The sequence below is a fragment of the Bos taurus genome, chromosome 5 (assembly GCF_002263795.3).
Source record: "Bos taurus isolate L1 Dominette 01449 registration number 42190680 breed Hereford chromosome 5, ARS-UCD2.0, whole genome shotgun sequence".
NCBI lineage: Eukaryota > Metazoa > Chordata > Mammalia > Artiodactyla > Bovidae > Bos > Bos taurus.
This window is the reverse complement of record NC_037332.1, coordinates 24039185-24053159: the sequence shown is the minus strand read 5'-3', so window position 1 is coordinate 24053159 and position 13975 is coordinate 24039185. Positions and strand designations below refer to the sequence as shown.

General features: G+C 48.8%; 1 protein-coding gene across 7 annotated transcripts in view; it reads right to left on the bottom strand.

Annotated features, from left to right (window-relative positions):
- The window catches only part of PLXNC1 (plexin C1), a 156245-nt gene that overhangs the window by 18566 nt on the left and 123704 nt on the right, over positions 1 to 13975 (bottom strand). For all 7 annotated transcript variants that reach the window (XR_009494399.1, XR_009494398.1, XM_059886412.1 and 4 more), the window contains exons 22-23: positions 10618 to 10795; positions 8138 to 8241 (exon numbers count right to left, since the gene is read on the bottom strand). Coding sequence is in view for 5 of the 7 variants with exons in the window: in XM_059886412.1 (XP_059742395.1) it covers positions 8138 to 8241; positions 10618 to 10795 (282 nt within the window). In the remaining 2 variants the exon portion in view is untranslated. The remainder of the gene's footprint in view (positions 1 to 8137; positions 8242 to 10617; positions 10796 to 13975) is intronic.

Genomic DNA, 13975 nt, shown 5'->3' with positions numbered 1-13975 from the left:
GCCTGGGCAGGGCTGGTGGGGGCCTTCTGGCCTCTGCAAAGTGTCTTGTGCATGGATTCTAAACTCGTACCGAGCTCCAGGACTCTGCCGCTATTACTAGACATCCTCTCCTTTCCCCTTGAGCCATTCATTGTTTTCTGGCTGATTTTTCAATTCTCCATTTTTGATGCAATTAAAGTCAACGCTCTGTGCAGGCACCCCCTTAGCAATACTCAGACACCGAGTTTATGAGAATGTCTGAACATCATTACAAAATCCCTCCCCATGAAGAGCTGGATATGCTCTGCTTCTAAGCCAATAAACACCTTCGTTATAAAAGGAAGCTGGTGATTCATTCTGGGTAATTGTCAAAGAATGAATCCCAAATGGATCCCGTTGTGTGTTGAGCCAATACTCTACTACTGTCAGATGCTTTGTTTTGCCAAAAGCGAGCACCCTTACTCTATAATCACAAACACCACGGATGGGCTTTCCGATAAGGAGCACAGCCAAAAGTTCAAATGTCTTTTCGAGAGCTGGCAATGAATTGCTGCTGGCACGGTGCTCAAGCATTAAGACAGCGCAGACGCAGCTTGTACCGGGGAAATTTTACTCTGAAATTATCTCCTGAGAGCAAGTGTAAAAGCATTTTATTAGCAGATGAGTTGTGTGTGTGTGTGAGTATGTATGTGTGTGAGGGTATGTCTAACTTTCACAGCTGCTCTAGGGCTGGCACGTTTTCCCCTCCACGTGACACGTTAACACTGTTATAAAGACAAAAAACTAGTTTAGTTACAGATGTTTGTTGGGGCGGGGTGGGGGGGAGTGGTGGTGGTGGTAAAGGGTTCCATTTTCTGTTTTGCAGAAAAGTCAGCTGCTGCCGAGTGAAGGACAGAAATGCCATTTTGAAAAGTGCCACAGAATCCAAGGTGTTAAATATATGATGCCGTTTGTTCCATCTGAGGAGCTCCAAAAGCTTCCTAAGAGTGGCTCGTTAATCCTCCCATACTCCTGTGAGGCCGGGAGCATCCTGTGGGCCCCTACTTTAGGAATGAAAACCAAATTAAATCAAAGAAAGATTAATGTCACTAGATGGATCTGTGGCAGGAATGTTTCTCCGGCCCAGAGCAGAGTTGGTACACACAGCAATTTCACATTAAATTCCTTCCAGTGTCATGGTGCTCCAAGACAAAATGACATCAAAGACATACCCCTCCAATGAAGGTAGCTGACCCTCACTGGAATGAGGCAAAGATGACTGCAGACTTTTCTACCATTGGAATTAGGAGCTGAGACCATACAGGGAGAGATGGACCCATGTCATCAATTTAAAGTTGCTTCAGGACTTCCCTGGAGGTCCATTGTGACAAATCCACCAGCCAGTGCAGGGGACACGGGTTTGACCCCTGGTCTGGGCAGATCCCACATGCTGGGGGGCAGCTAAGCCCAAGTGCCACAAATACTGAGTCCATAAGTGAACTATACTAAACCCCACAAGTCATAACTACTGAGCCTGTGTGGGGCAACTACTGAAGCCCGTGCACGAGAGCCTGTGCTCTGCAACAGAAGCCACTGCAGCGAGAAGCCCACGCACCACGACGACGAGCAGTCCTGCTCGCTGCACCTAGAGAAAGTCTGCACGTAGAAACGAAGATCCAGCTCAGCCAAAAACACAGAAATAAATAACTAATCTAAGGTACATTGAAGTAAAGCTCATCAAGTGGGGACTAGTCACTAAATGGGGGCTAGTCCGTCTAGTCAAAGCTATGGTTTTTCCAGTGGTCATGTAGGATGTGAGAGTTGGACCATAAAGAAAGCTGAACGCCGAAGAATTGATGCTTTTGAACTGTGGTGTTGGAGAAGACTCTTGAGAGTCCCTTGGACTGCAAGGAGATCCAACCAGTCCATCCTAAAGGAGATCAGTCCTGGGTGTTCATTGGAAGGACTGATGTTGAAGCTGGAACTCCAATCCTTTGGCCACCTCATGCAAAGAACTGACTCAGGGAAAAGACCCTGATGCTGGGAAAGATTGAAGGCAGGAGGAGAAGGGGATGACAGAGGATGAGATAGTTGGATGGTATTACCGACTTGATGCACATGAGTTTGAGCAAGCTCTGGGAGTTGGTGATAGACAGGGAGGCCTGGTGTGCTGCAGTCCATGAGGTCACAAAGAGTCAGACATGACTGAGCGACTGAACTGGACTGAGTCACTAAAGAACACCTTTTAAAAAATAAAATGAGGTTGCTTCTGAAATAAACAAAAGCAACACACCCTCAAATTCTAAGTGAAGGTGAGTTTTCTTTGTGGTGACATACTGTCTTAACGCCACAAGTTGATGATTATACCATAAAAACAGATTTTCTAGAAATATAAGATTGAACTTATACTTAACCTGATGAAACTGCCATTTTGTAAATAAAAAATGGTCAGATGTTGGCAATTTCTTTTTTTTTTTTTAATGTCTTTTTTTTTTTTGGCCTCACTGCAAGGCATGTGGGATCTTAGTTCCCTGACCAGGGATCAAACTTGCGTTCCCTACAGTGGAGGCATGATGTCTTAACCACTGGTTGTTGCTGTTCAGCCGCTTAGTCGTGTCTGACTCTCTGCGACCCCATGGACTGCAGCATGTCAGGCTTCCCTGTCCTTCACTATCTCCTGGAGTTTGCTCAAATTCATGTCTGTTGAGCTGCTGATGCTATCTAACCATCTCATCCTCTGTTGCCCCCTTCTCCTTTTGCCTTAACCACCAGGCCGCCAGGGAAGGCCAAGGTGGTGTCAATTTCAAATGGCTGGCCCAAGAGGAAAGCTGGAACTTTAGCCTAAGAATTTTATGGAAAATTATGAGTAGGGTCTGAACCACCATTACATTTTCTCCTTAAGTCTGAAAACACAATAGTCACTACACAGCTCCATGTGGAAACCCTTACTGGCATCTCTCATTCCTAAAATGGTATTTTGTGAAAACAGAATCCTGTTCAACTAACGTTGTCCCAGCAACCACTCATCAATACCGCTCTCCCCGCCTTCCCCTCAGCTCTTCTCACTGACACCCAAAGACTGGAGGCAGACGAAAAAGGAATCTATTTTCTTTCTCAGAGCCCAAGTGATAACCTTGCTCAGTCCTTCAGGAGAGGAGGCTCAGGGCTCAGCAGAGCATCTGGGAGGGGACATTAGAACATTCTCAATAGACACCTCAAATCACCCAAGATGCTCCTGCTGCCCAGGACAGAGCTCTGGAGGGTTCCTGAAACTAGTGACAATGAACAACACAGCTCCGGCTTCTTTCTGGTGTGCTTGGAATCAGCCCTGGGCCAGACACAAAGTCGCTTTGAGGACGGCTGGAACCCCGAGCTAGTCCTCGAGGAGGGAGCCTAGGCTCCACCAGTGAGCATGCGATGAGGAACCTAAGCTCCCCAGGCTTTTGTTGCGCTGGAGTTGTCAGCCCTTGGATACCTGAAAGAGGCTTCCCTCTCATGAAGGTAAACTTCTGTCGCCTTCAAGGAGTATTGGCCTTAAAGGATGTCAAAGAAGGATCAGACGTAAGGAAGCATTCTGATAAACTCACAGACGTGAGATTCAACGTAAGATTTGAAGAGAAGTCGCCCTTTTGAATTTGACATCAGAGAAGATGACTACCAGAATTTCTCCTAAGCTCTCCAGCCAGGCTGCTTCAGAGGCTAGGAGCGTGGGCTGCAAGCCCGGCTCTGAGCAAGGTGACCCCTCTGGCACTGAGCAGAGGCACAGCCTCTGTGCAATCCCTTTTTCATCTGCTTCCAGCCTTGGGGCATCAGTGAGGAGAGCTATGGGAGTGTGGCCAAGTTCCTTAGCCTCCCTGGGCCTCGGGATGAGAATAATGGCAGCGTCTACCTCACCGGGCTACAAAGAGCACGAAGCAGTCCCTGTTTGTGAAAGCTCCTAGGACAGCGCCCAGCACACTAAAAGCTCTCCGTTTTTCTGGTAAATAAGAATCTAAAGTCATCCATGCTGTAAGAGACCCTTAGACAGTCCAAAGAAGCAGTCCACAGCCTGTGTCACAGATGACGCACCTGACCGGAAAGACCACTGACCTTGGGGACGTTCCTCTGAACTTTAAATGTCACGTGAGTGACAACTCTGGTGTTAGCAGTGACCACTTGAGCACCGGCATGCTCCCGTTAGGAGGAACGTTCTTCAGCAACACGTTGGTTAAACATCTCTTCTGCCCTCGAAACCTCACAGCTCAGAACGAGAGGTGTGATCTGTAGAGCACATTTCCTGCTGGACACAACACCTGTCCTGCAAACTTGATGCCGCCCAATGGCTGGATGTGGGTGCAGTGAGGTCACACGGCAGGGGCGGGGGCAGCTGCACAAAGCCTGGACCGGGCGAGGCCATCCTGCCACAGTCACATGGGACCAGCCGCCCACACCCTCTATAGACTCACACAGACACACGCTCTGGCTCCAGAGCACAGCACAGCCCCCTTCGTAGTAAACACACACAGTGGGCAATAGTGAAGGAGGCATTCAGGAGGGTTTAATTATAGGCGAGAAGATGCCTCTGGTTTCATGGGTTTGTAAAGGCGTCATTCTGCCCCTTGTCTGCACAGGGCTGAATGAGACTGGAGCAGAAATTCCTCCTCTTTCTGATAGAGAGCGAGGGTAATAAAAGCACCTTCGTCACAGGGTGTGTGAGCATCAATCATGTCTATGCCCTCCAGCAGTGCTGGGCACCGGCTGCCACTGTCGTCGGTGGCTGCCACAGTTGTGCAAAGCAACTGTGCTGATCCCCAGGGTGGGCCAGGATGCCATCCTGCTGGTGATAGGGCAGTGCTGGTAATCTGGGGCTCCGGAGGCTGCATCGGCCCCATGAGATGCTATGTTCTCGCTGCCCCTTCATGTCCCTTCGAGAAACTGGTTCTTCAAGTACACGGACAGAAAATCATTCGGAGGAGACCAGTTACACTCTATTCGCCCTGAGGACAGAACAAGGCGAGAGAAGAAACGGGCTCACACTCCAGCAGCAGGGACTTTGTTTAGGTAAGAGGAGGAACTGGCCTTCGCTAAAGATTAACTTGAAAACCTCACTAATTTAGGGTAATTGGAGGGAGGTGAGTCTGAATCACTTAAGACTCCGAGTGAGATCCTATTTTTAAATGAAATATAGTTTTTCGCTTTCAAGCACTTACAGTGACTCAAATGAGAGCGCTTTAGTAAATGAATAAGAGTGATAATTAGCGCCCTGTCTCTTTGGAGGGAAATGTAAGTGTTCTAGGAGAAAATTTTTCTTTAATGAAAGGGCAAAAGGAAGCTTCAGCTCAGCCCTGTCAAATGACTCCAAATTTTGACTGTTCCGTAAAGCAGGTGCAGACTTAGGAGGCTGGATATATGATAGTCTCTGAAAGCTAGGGCATGTGCGATGGTCCAGGTACAGAGGGCATGGGGCCGTTGACCTCCCCAGTTTCCTTCAAGCTCTCTGCGTTTATTTGCCTTACGGCTTAGCTCTTTAAACACAAGGAGAATCCTTTAAGCCCTTGTATCCTAGTCTTGTCATTTATTACCACCATGTGGCAACGCCAGGGTATGAGGCCAATAAATCATTGGGACAGGAAGTGACTACAGGCCAGATTAATTTCATTATCATCCTTAAGCAGATCGGTGTCTAGCACGGCCGGTGTCTGCAGTGAAGACTGATGTCCCCTCTCTCCTGACAGTCCTCCCCTTGCCTTGCAGACAGCGGTCGTGGATCTCCCCTCTCACTGCTGGAGTGTCTTGTCCTGCCTTTCCGTATTAATGCCGGTGAGTGGCCACACCCTCTTCCTTTGGGGCCCACTCCATGCCACACGGTGGCCAGGGGATGCCGAGAAGCCCGACCAGGGTGGGCCAGCCCTCCCTCCACAGCTGAGCAAGGCCAGCATGTGGGTCAAGACACCAAAGGAGGGCATTTGTGGCTGAGTTTCTGCCAAACTTGCCCAGACGAGCCCACCACCCAGAAACAGGAGGAGACAGCGGCTGGGTGCGGCTCTCAAACGCAGATTGAAGGCGGAGTAAGCCTGATTCTAATTTTCCCAGCCCTTAGATTTCCTCTGGAGCAGCGCTTCTCCAAATGTGGCCCACCGACAGGAATAGGTACTTTCAGAAAGTTTCTTGAGCTTTTTAAAAACTCAAAAGGCGCTGCAGCTTTTGGCAAGATGATACCAAGGTTGGAAAGTCTAAGATGCAGAAGAGCGAGGACAGGGACAGACTGTTAACCTGGCACATTCTCTGCGGGGCGCCCTCCAGCAAAGGCTGCAGGGGCAACACCGACCCAGGGATTACCCAGAGCAACAGTTTCTCACCCGGCTCTGAGACCCACTCAGCCAAAGAGCCCAAGGCTCAGGGGGTCCTCTGCTCCCGGTGGTTGTCCAGGAAACCCTGGCAAGGGCTGGTCTCAGATTCTGTCTGGTTGAGGGGAGTGCCCGTCCCAAAGGCCTTCTGGGTGCAGACACGTCTCCATAGGATTTCAGCCCTGAAAGACGGGGCGCTACTCTCCAAGGGCCTGGGAAGCTGCTCCCTCCACAGGCCTGGGAAGCTGCTCCCCTGCTTTTCCAGCTCCGAAAAGGCATCTGTGCATCTACCCAGCCATCCCCATGCCTTCCTGACCCCTCCCCTCCCCCAAGTATCTCTCCCACCCACACAGCTCACGGTATGCACCTTCAGCCCATCTCAGAATACAGCTGCACAGCCAATCTCGGAATTCATCTGCTTGCCTCATTTTCTAGAGCCACAGTGTCATTCCTCGTCAACATCATTCCTTACCTGAAATCCTTTGAAGAGCCTCCCTGTTTCCCTGTTGGCACCTCCTATATCCATGCTCCACACACAGCCACAGTCATTTTCTAAGACACAAATTTCTCCTGCTTAAGATCCTCCAATGGTGTCCCGCTGTCCTGGGCATAACAGCCAGACTCTGGACGAAGCCTCGGGGCCTGCACGGTCTGCGCTTCCCCGCTCCCCTCCCTCCCACTTCTCCGGCTTTCTACTGTGAGAAGCCATCCTGTACTGGTCAAGCCATGGGCCCTAGAGCCCAACGATTTGGGTCCCAACTTCTCTCTGCCACTGACTAGCTACTGACTAGCTCACACTTCCCTGAGCCTCAGTGTACTCATCTATAAAGTGGGCTAATAATAGTCCCTACCTCATAGGACTGCTATAGATAGAATTTGCAGAAATAAAGGGAAAGGCTGAGACCAGCAACTGGCACATACACATTGGCTGTTACTGGCTCTCACTGCCACCTGTGCCCCTCTCCAGTTCCAGCTAATCTAAAAGTCTTTCTGCAGAAGAGCAAGCATGCACCCCTTCCGTGTTGGGAATGTTGGCCTGGTTGAAGTTCTCACTCTTCAGGTCTCAGATGAGTCACTGCTTCCTCCAGGAAGCCTTCCTGGATGCTCTGAGTCATAGCACTATTAAACTGCAAGATGTTGCCTCACGACTTGGCTCCTCTTTCCTTTCCATCCCCACACTGGTCCCAGGGCTGTAGGCTCTCTGAGGTCAGGGACCTAGTCTTTGTTCCACTTGCATGCCTTCCCAGCTCTTAGCACAGAGTGGATATTCAACAAAGATTCGGATAATTTACTGAATGACTCCCAGGATCCCGTGGTGTTCAGGAACCTCCCCTGCCTCCCCTCTTTGGTTCTGAGCACGCTTCTCTGGCACTCAGCTCTCTGCTGGGTCACATGTCCCCGTCACCCACCTCAACACTCACCCAGTAAGTGGGTCAGAGGCCACAGAGGTATCACTGAATATTCAAACAAACAGGAAATGTAAAACTTCTTCAGAAACAAAGGACCCTACACAGAGGTCACCAGGTCAGTAATGAACAGCGGTGCATCTTAGAACTGAACTTTGTTCAGTGTCAAGCTCGACAACGCCTCTTCCACTGAACAGGCCGGAGGATCTGGTAAAGGTGAAGTTGCTGACCTAAACCACAGGATAGAGAGTGACTGGACCCATGAAAATCACAGCTCTGGGAAAGGAGATCCCAGACCACGAGCAAGTAAGGAAAACTCCTGCCCCTGAAACAAGCCATCTTCAAATGATTCCAGGAAACCGGTGGGAATCTTGTAATTTTCAAAGAATTTGCATGGTCCTGGACAGGATCTAGTCCAGTTTGGGCTGGGGATGCCCTTGTTCTTACCTCATAGTGGCCAATGGTATTGAGCTTGGTGATTCCGTCTTCAAGAATCACAGAGGAGCTGTCAATATCCAGAAGTTCTTTGTGTCGTGTGCCCACTTGAAGCTCTGGAAAAAAATGTTTTAAAAAGAGCATTTAGTTTTCTTTTAAAATGACGCTGAGAAATGTAGCATACTACCCTGTCACTTTTGCAATGACTACTTACAGGAGACACAGGTTTGATCCCTGTCTGCTGTAAGTAAGACAGGTTTTGGGAAGATCCCCTGGAGAAGGAAATGGCAACCCACTCCAATATTGTTACCTGGAGAATCCCATGGACAGAGGAGCCTGGCAGGCTACAGTCCATGAGATGGCAAAGAATCAGACACGACTTAGTGGCTAAACAATAAAGCTAAAATAAAGTGGTTTTGAAGGTTTGGAGATGTTATCAGCCAGGCCAGTAGCTTGCGTTCTCTTCTGTTTTATGTTTAGAGCTCTGATATGTAAGATCACTTTTTCCTGAAGCTTTTACTCTGAGGCTAAGCCTGGAAATAAAGCCAAAGGAAGACAAAATAATGCATCCTCAGAGAGATTGAACTCTTCAGAAAATTCCAAAAGCACATCTGCATGCCCACCACCTGTGTGTTCACAAGCAGGTGCTCTGGGAACGATCTGTCTGTCCCCGTGCGGGGTGCGCTGGTCGGCTGGCACCCCGGCATCAGGGCTTCAGCTCCTTTAAGAGGTCACCAACTTGTGCCCGAGGGTTAGAGTGTGGCCCATGGATGTGGGTTTTTTTTTTCGTTTTGTGAACCTGCACCATGCTTTATTATATTCTAATGTCAATTCAGAACCAACATTTAAAGATTGGAAAATTGCACATGAAAATTAGGACTTGTGATTTCTCTTTTGAATAAAACTGGATCATATGGTAACACTGATCACACTGCCCCCCTACCTGGCTGGTGGCTTTCACCAATTAAGTTGGGTCCCACCAGTTCCCATTATCCCTGGTAGGCCGACACCCCTTACTTATGATGCCTCCTGCCCCTCTGGGCATCTGCCTGTGTGAGTCTCTGCTCTGAGAGGTCTCCACACAGCTGCTTCTGGTATCAGATTTTAATACAATTTATGGCAGGTACCTAAGGCTATGCCTTAGTTTTCTGAGGCTAGCCAAGGAGCTAGTTTGGAAAATGATGAGACACGCAGAAGCCATTTGCCATCGGACTATAACGGGAAGCTCCTAGGGGGCTTGTCCTGCTCCCTGTCCCACCCCCCACATCAGAGGCCAGGAACACCCGATGGGCAGAAACCCTAAATGGTGTGAGGATGGTCCTATGGACCTGACAGCGCCAGGACTGAGGCCACAGGGCCATTTCCCCATGGGCCTTGGCTCCAAGGGCCTTTGTAGTCAGAGTGACACTCAAAGATGCAGGCGCAGGTCCAGGAAGCTGATGGTCCTGGGTTATGTCATGGTTGCCTGACTGGAGCTGCCCTTTGACCCCGCCTCCAACCAAATGAGCTCACATGGTCTTGAAGGGCCCCCAGTCCAGCCAACAGAAGGAAGCAGAAGACAGGTGGACGAGAGTGCTTTAGTGGCCTCGCTTCCCTTGAAGCCAGGCTTTGGGACTGCTATACATTTGCGTGGTTTCACTCACGGGGCCAGACCCCGCCCCCAGGTTTCTCTCAATGGCCCTTTCGCAGGGGGTCTGCCTTGGAGGGCCGGATGGGATGAATTTAATTGCCTGCTTAGTCGAGGCTACACCTGCACGTGCAGGAGAGATGAACCTTGTTACGCTGTCTGTCACCGCTGCGATTTGACTCTTTTTTCCCTATCCCATTATCTGCTGTAAAATCCCACGACAGTCTCCTGGGAGGGCTGCGTGGAGCTCAACTTTAAAATGTTGATGAACATTTGAGTGAAGTGGAGCCCTGTTAGCTCGCTCACGCATATGCTCGCCTTTGCAGTATACCAATAGAGCCCGAAAATGAATTCAGAGCAGATGCTGCTTCGTGGTGGGGGAGGACGGACACTACGCGTAATGCAGGATGCGATTAGCAGAGAGGAAGATGACCTTTCTAGCCTGCTGGGGTTCACACCCCGAGTCTGAGCCACCCACTAATGACACACTCGGGATCACAACAAACAAATCAAATGCCAACGTGAAACCCAACACATACAGAAGGCCTGAGGTTGACACCTTTTGTACTTCTTGATGCAAGGTGAATTCACTGGGTCTCAGGGTTAGCAATCTCATGAATCTGATTTACAAACATAATTTTTTTTAAAAAAAAAGAAAGCTTCTTTGAAGGATCCTGGTTTTGTAGGATGATACTTGTGAGAGAACAATGCAATCTCTGGGTCCCTAGACATGCCCTCTGGGAACATTCCAGGCTAGTAAGCTTCAGCAAACAGAGCCACAGCTACATGCTGGGGGCCCGGTGGGAGGGAGGGTAGGTGGGAGGGATGCTTATCAGGGAATTGGGACAAAACAGTATTGCCTTACCAAGTCCTATTTCATTCAGCTGAAGACCATAAGGAGAGCCATTTTTGCTTAGGAATGCTTGGAAAATCTTTTCTTTGGCTTGACCTATGGTATCGCAATCAAGAACATTAACTGATATGTTCCGACAGACATCTGCACTCTCATTTTCTGGGATTTTTTCAAAGGTGACAGTTAATGCCTGCAAGAACACAAACAGGTTTCCAAGTCTATTAGATAATTGCAATCTGAAAGGCATTCATAAAAGACACAAACCTTGGCAAGTCCTACTAATACTTCTGATAGCACATTAGCAAATACCGTATCACATTATACCCACTTTAATCTTTTTTCCATAATCCATTCTTTTTAGGGATAATGGAAAGGAAAACAGAAAGTTAAAACTCTCATTATAGAGCAAGCATTGAATAAATATATTTGAGGGTAAAATACACACACACACACATAAATATTCTAAAAATAGTGATTTCATCTTCAAAAAAGAAAAAAAAATATTGGAAAAGTTTCACAGTAGATGAGGGTAGACTGGGGACTATCTTTTTTATTAAAAGGACCACAGATCTTAGAAGCAAAGTTCCAGGTGACAGGAAAGGTTATGAGGTCTCTGTATTGATCACGCCAGAGGTCACTTTTTAATACGCAGCAGTGATTATGATTATGTTCCTCTCCCCCTCCACTTTCAACCAGCTTCAGCCAGGCAGTTTCCTGAGCTCTCATTAACACACCGAGATCCCCACTCTGTGCTATTATTCCTGCATTAATTACTTTACAGTTCAGCGCCATTACTTATGGTTTTTGTCAGTTAACATTCTCCCCGTGCAGCAAAACCTCAGAATCAGCCTAATGGGAGAAGTAAGGCCTTGGTGAATGTGTGAAAACTTAGAACTAGGGAGTATTTCAAAAGGAACTTAAAAGCAATTTCAAGTTTACTTTGCCTAAGAATAAACCGATCTGAAACAACAAAGTTACATACTCGGGATTCTCAGTGGAGCTGATTCAGGCAAGTGCTGAGTGTTTTGTAATCAGCACAACATACAGTTCAGATTCTAAGGCACCCTGGTAATCGTGGAGCCAGACGACCTGGGTGTGGTGGCCAATGTGCAGTTACTTCTAGTTTTTGAGCCTGGATACAGTGAGGGCATGTAAAATGATTGGCTGCTGGAAATGTTTACAAAATGAAAACACAATTAATGTGGCAAATGGGGAGCCTTAGGGTTAATTCAGCTTTAAAATGGGTGTAAGAATAGTGAAGTGAAGTGAAGGTCTTTGTGACCCCATGGACTACAGTCCACCAGGCTCCTCTGTCCATGGAATTCTCCAGGCAAGAATACCGGAGTGGGTTTCCATTCCCTTCTCCAGGGGATCCTCCCAACCCAGGGATCGAACTGGGGTCTCCTGTATTGTAGGTGGATTCTTTACCATCTGAGCTACCAGGGAAGAACACTATACAAGCATAGCACTCACCCCCTAGCGTTGTTATCGGATTAAATAAAGTAACTCAGGATGTCCCTGGTGGTTCATTGCCTAAAACTCCACACTCCCAATGCAGGGGGCCAGGGTTCAATCCCTGGTCAGGGAACTAGATCCCACATGCCTCAACTAACACCCAGTGTCACCAAATAAATATTTTTTTAAAAAAGATAATACAAGTCAAATGCTTGGCATTAGCTGGGCTGCTGGGAAAGGCTCAATGATGATGATAATAGTAAAAGTAACAGGCAGATTATTATTTCATGTAAGTCATCACTATGATTATTGTTAGTATCAGTATGCCTTCACATGGAAACAGAGACTCAACCAGCCTTGAGCAGCTGGGACCCTGACTCCACCGTCAGGGTCTCTACCAGAGTCAAGAGCAAGCTGCCTGGAAGGAGAAAGGGGCAGAACATCCGCTCGGGGTCAGACTCCTGGTTCAAGCCCAGTTCACCTCTAACTAGCTGGGTAACCTCTCTGCACCTCAGATTTCTCACCTGCGAAGTGGGAACAACAACAGTAAGTTCCTCCCAGGGCTCCCAAGATGAACTGAATTAATCACCTCACACTTTGAATGGTGTCTGACTTGGGAGGTAGGACTTAAAGACCCCGGATGAAGGGAGGTGGGGGTGGGGGGGGACTTCCAAAGCTCCGGTGGGGGTGGGGGGCGTTGCTCAGAGGCACGTTTCCTGCCTTTACATCCTCCCCCTACAACCCTGCTCACAGTTGTGCAAGAGTAAATCTTGGTCAGGTCCTCACCAAGAGACTGAAACTCTTGAGTACACGCTGGCTGGAGACTGAGGTGAGGCGGTGGTCTCGGTCTGGCCTGTGAGAGCTTCCCTTTCCTGAGACAGAGAGTGGCCCCCTTGACTGTTCTCAGGGCGTATTCCTGTTCTGGGTCAGCCGCTCACCAGGCAGGGATGCAGGACCCTGACCTCCGACCCGCTGGGCGGGTGAGAAGCAGCAGAAAGGGCGAGAAGGAAGCCCAGAGTCCTTTTCTCACCTCCCGTGACATTTTAGTGACATTTACTGGGCTTCCCTGGTGGCTCAGATGCTAAAGAAAATGCCTGCAGTGCAGGAGAGCCAAGTTCAATCACTGGGTGGGGAAGATCCCCTGGAGAAGGGAATGACAACCCACCTCAGCATTCTTGCCTGGAGAATCCCATGGACAGAGGAGCCTGGTGGGTTACAGTCCATGGGGTCACAAAGAGTCGGACACAACTGAGTGACTAACACTTTCACACTGGCACCCTGCCAAACGCACTTCCAAGACCTGCTTCTTCTAATCTTCCCAGTATCCTGGGGCAGAAGGGTGCTGTATTATCATTATTATTATCCCCACTTTCTGAGTGAGGAAACAGAGGCCTCGGCCTCTAGGGAGACGGTGAGTCTGAGGTGGCACCTCAAACCCCTCAGCTTCAGTCCCTTGCACCCAGGGACCCTTCCTCCTCCTCCTCCCCATCCCACCTACAGCCCAGGAGTCCTCTGAACCACCAGGAATCTGTCTTAAGTTGGGCCACGACCAAAGACCTAAGCTGCGTTTCCCGCACACACAGCGTTCCTGGAGGGGCTGGAGGGGCAGACGGCAGCCTTGCCCTGTATAGCCTGTCAGAGTGGCATTGCCCACGTCTCCCTGTGTTTCTCCAGCTGGTCTCCTCCCCAGGAGCAGCAGTGGTTGTGAAACCCATGTCATGGAGCTTCCAAAGGTAAGACGAATGAAAAGCCTATTTTAATCAGAGCTCCAGCCATCCCAGCTTGTTTAACAGTTTCATAAGTATTTGTGAAATAACATCCTATGACTACCTAAAGGGCACTATTGTCTTCAACAAAAACACCTCTTTATAGACAATAAACATTCTTCTTAAAAACATAACCAAAAGGGGAAAAA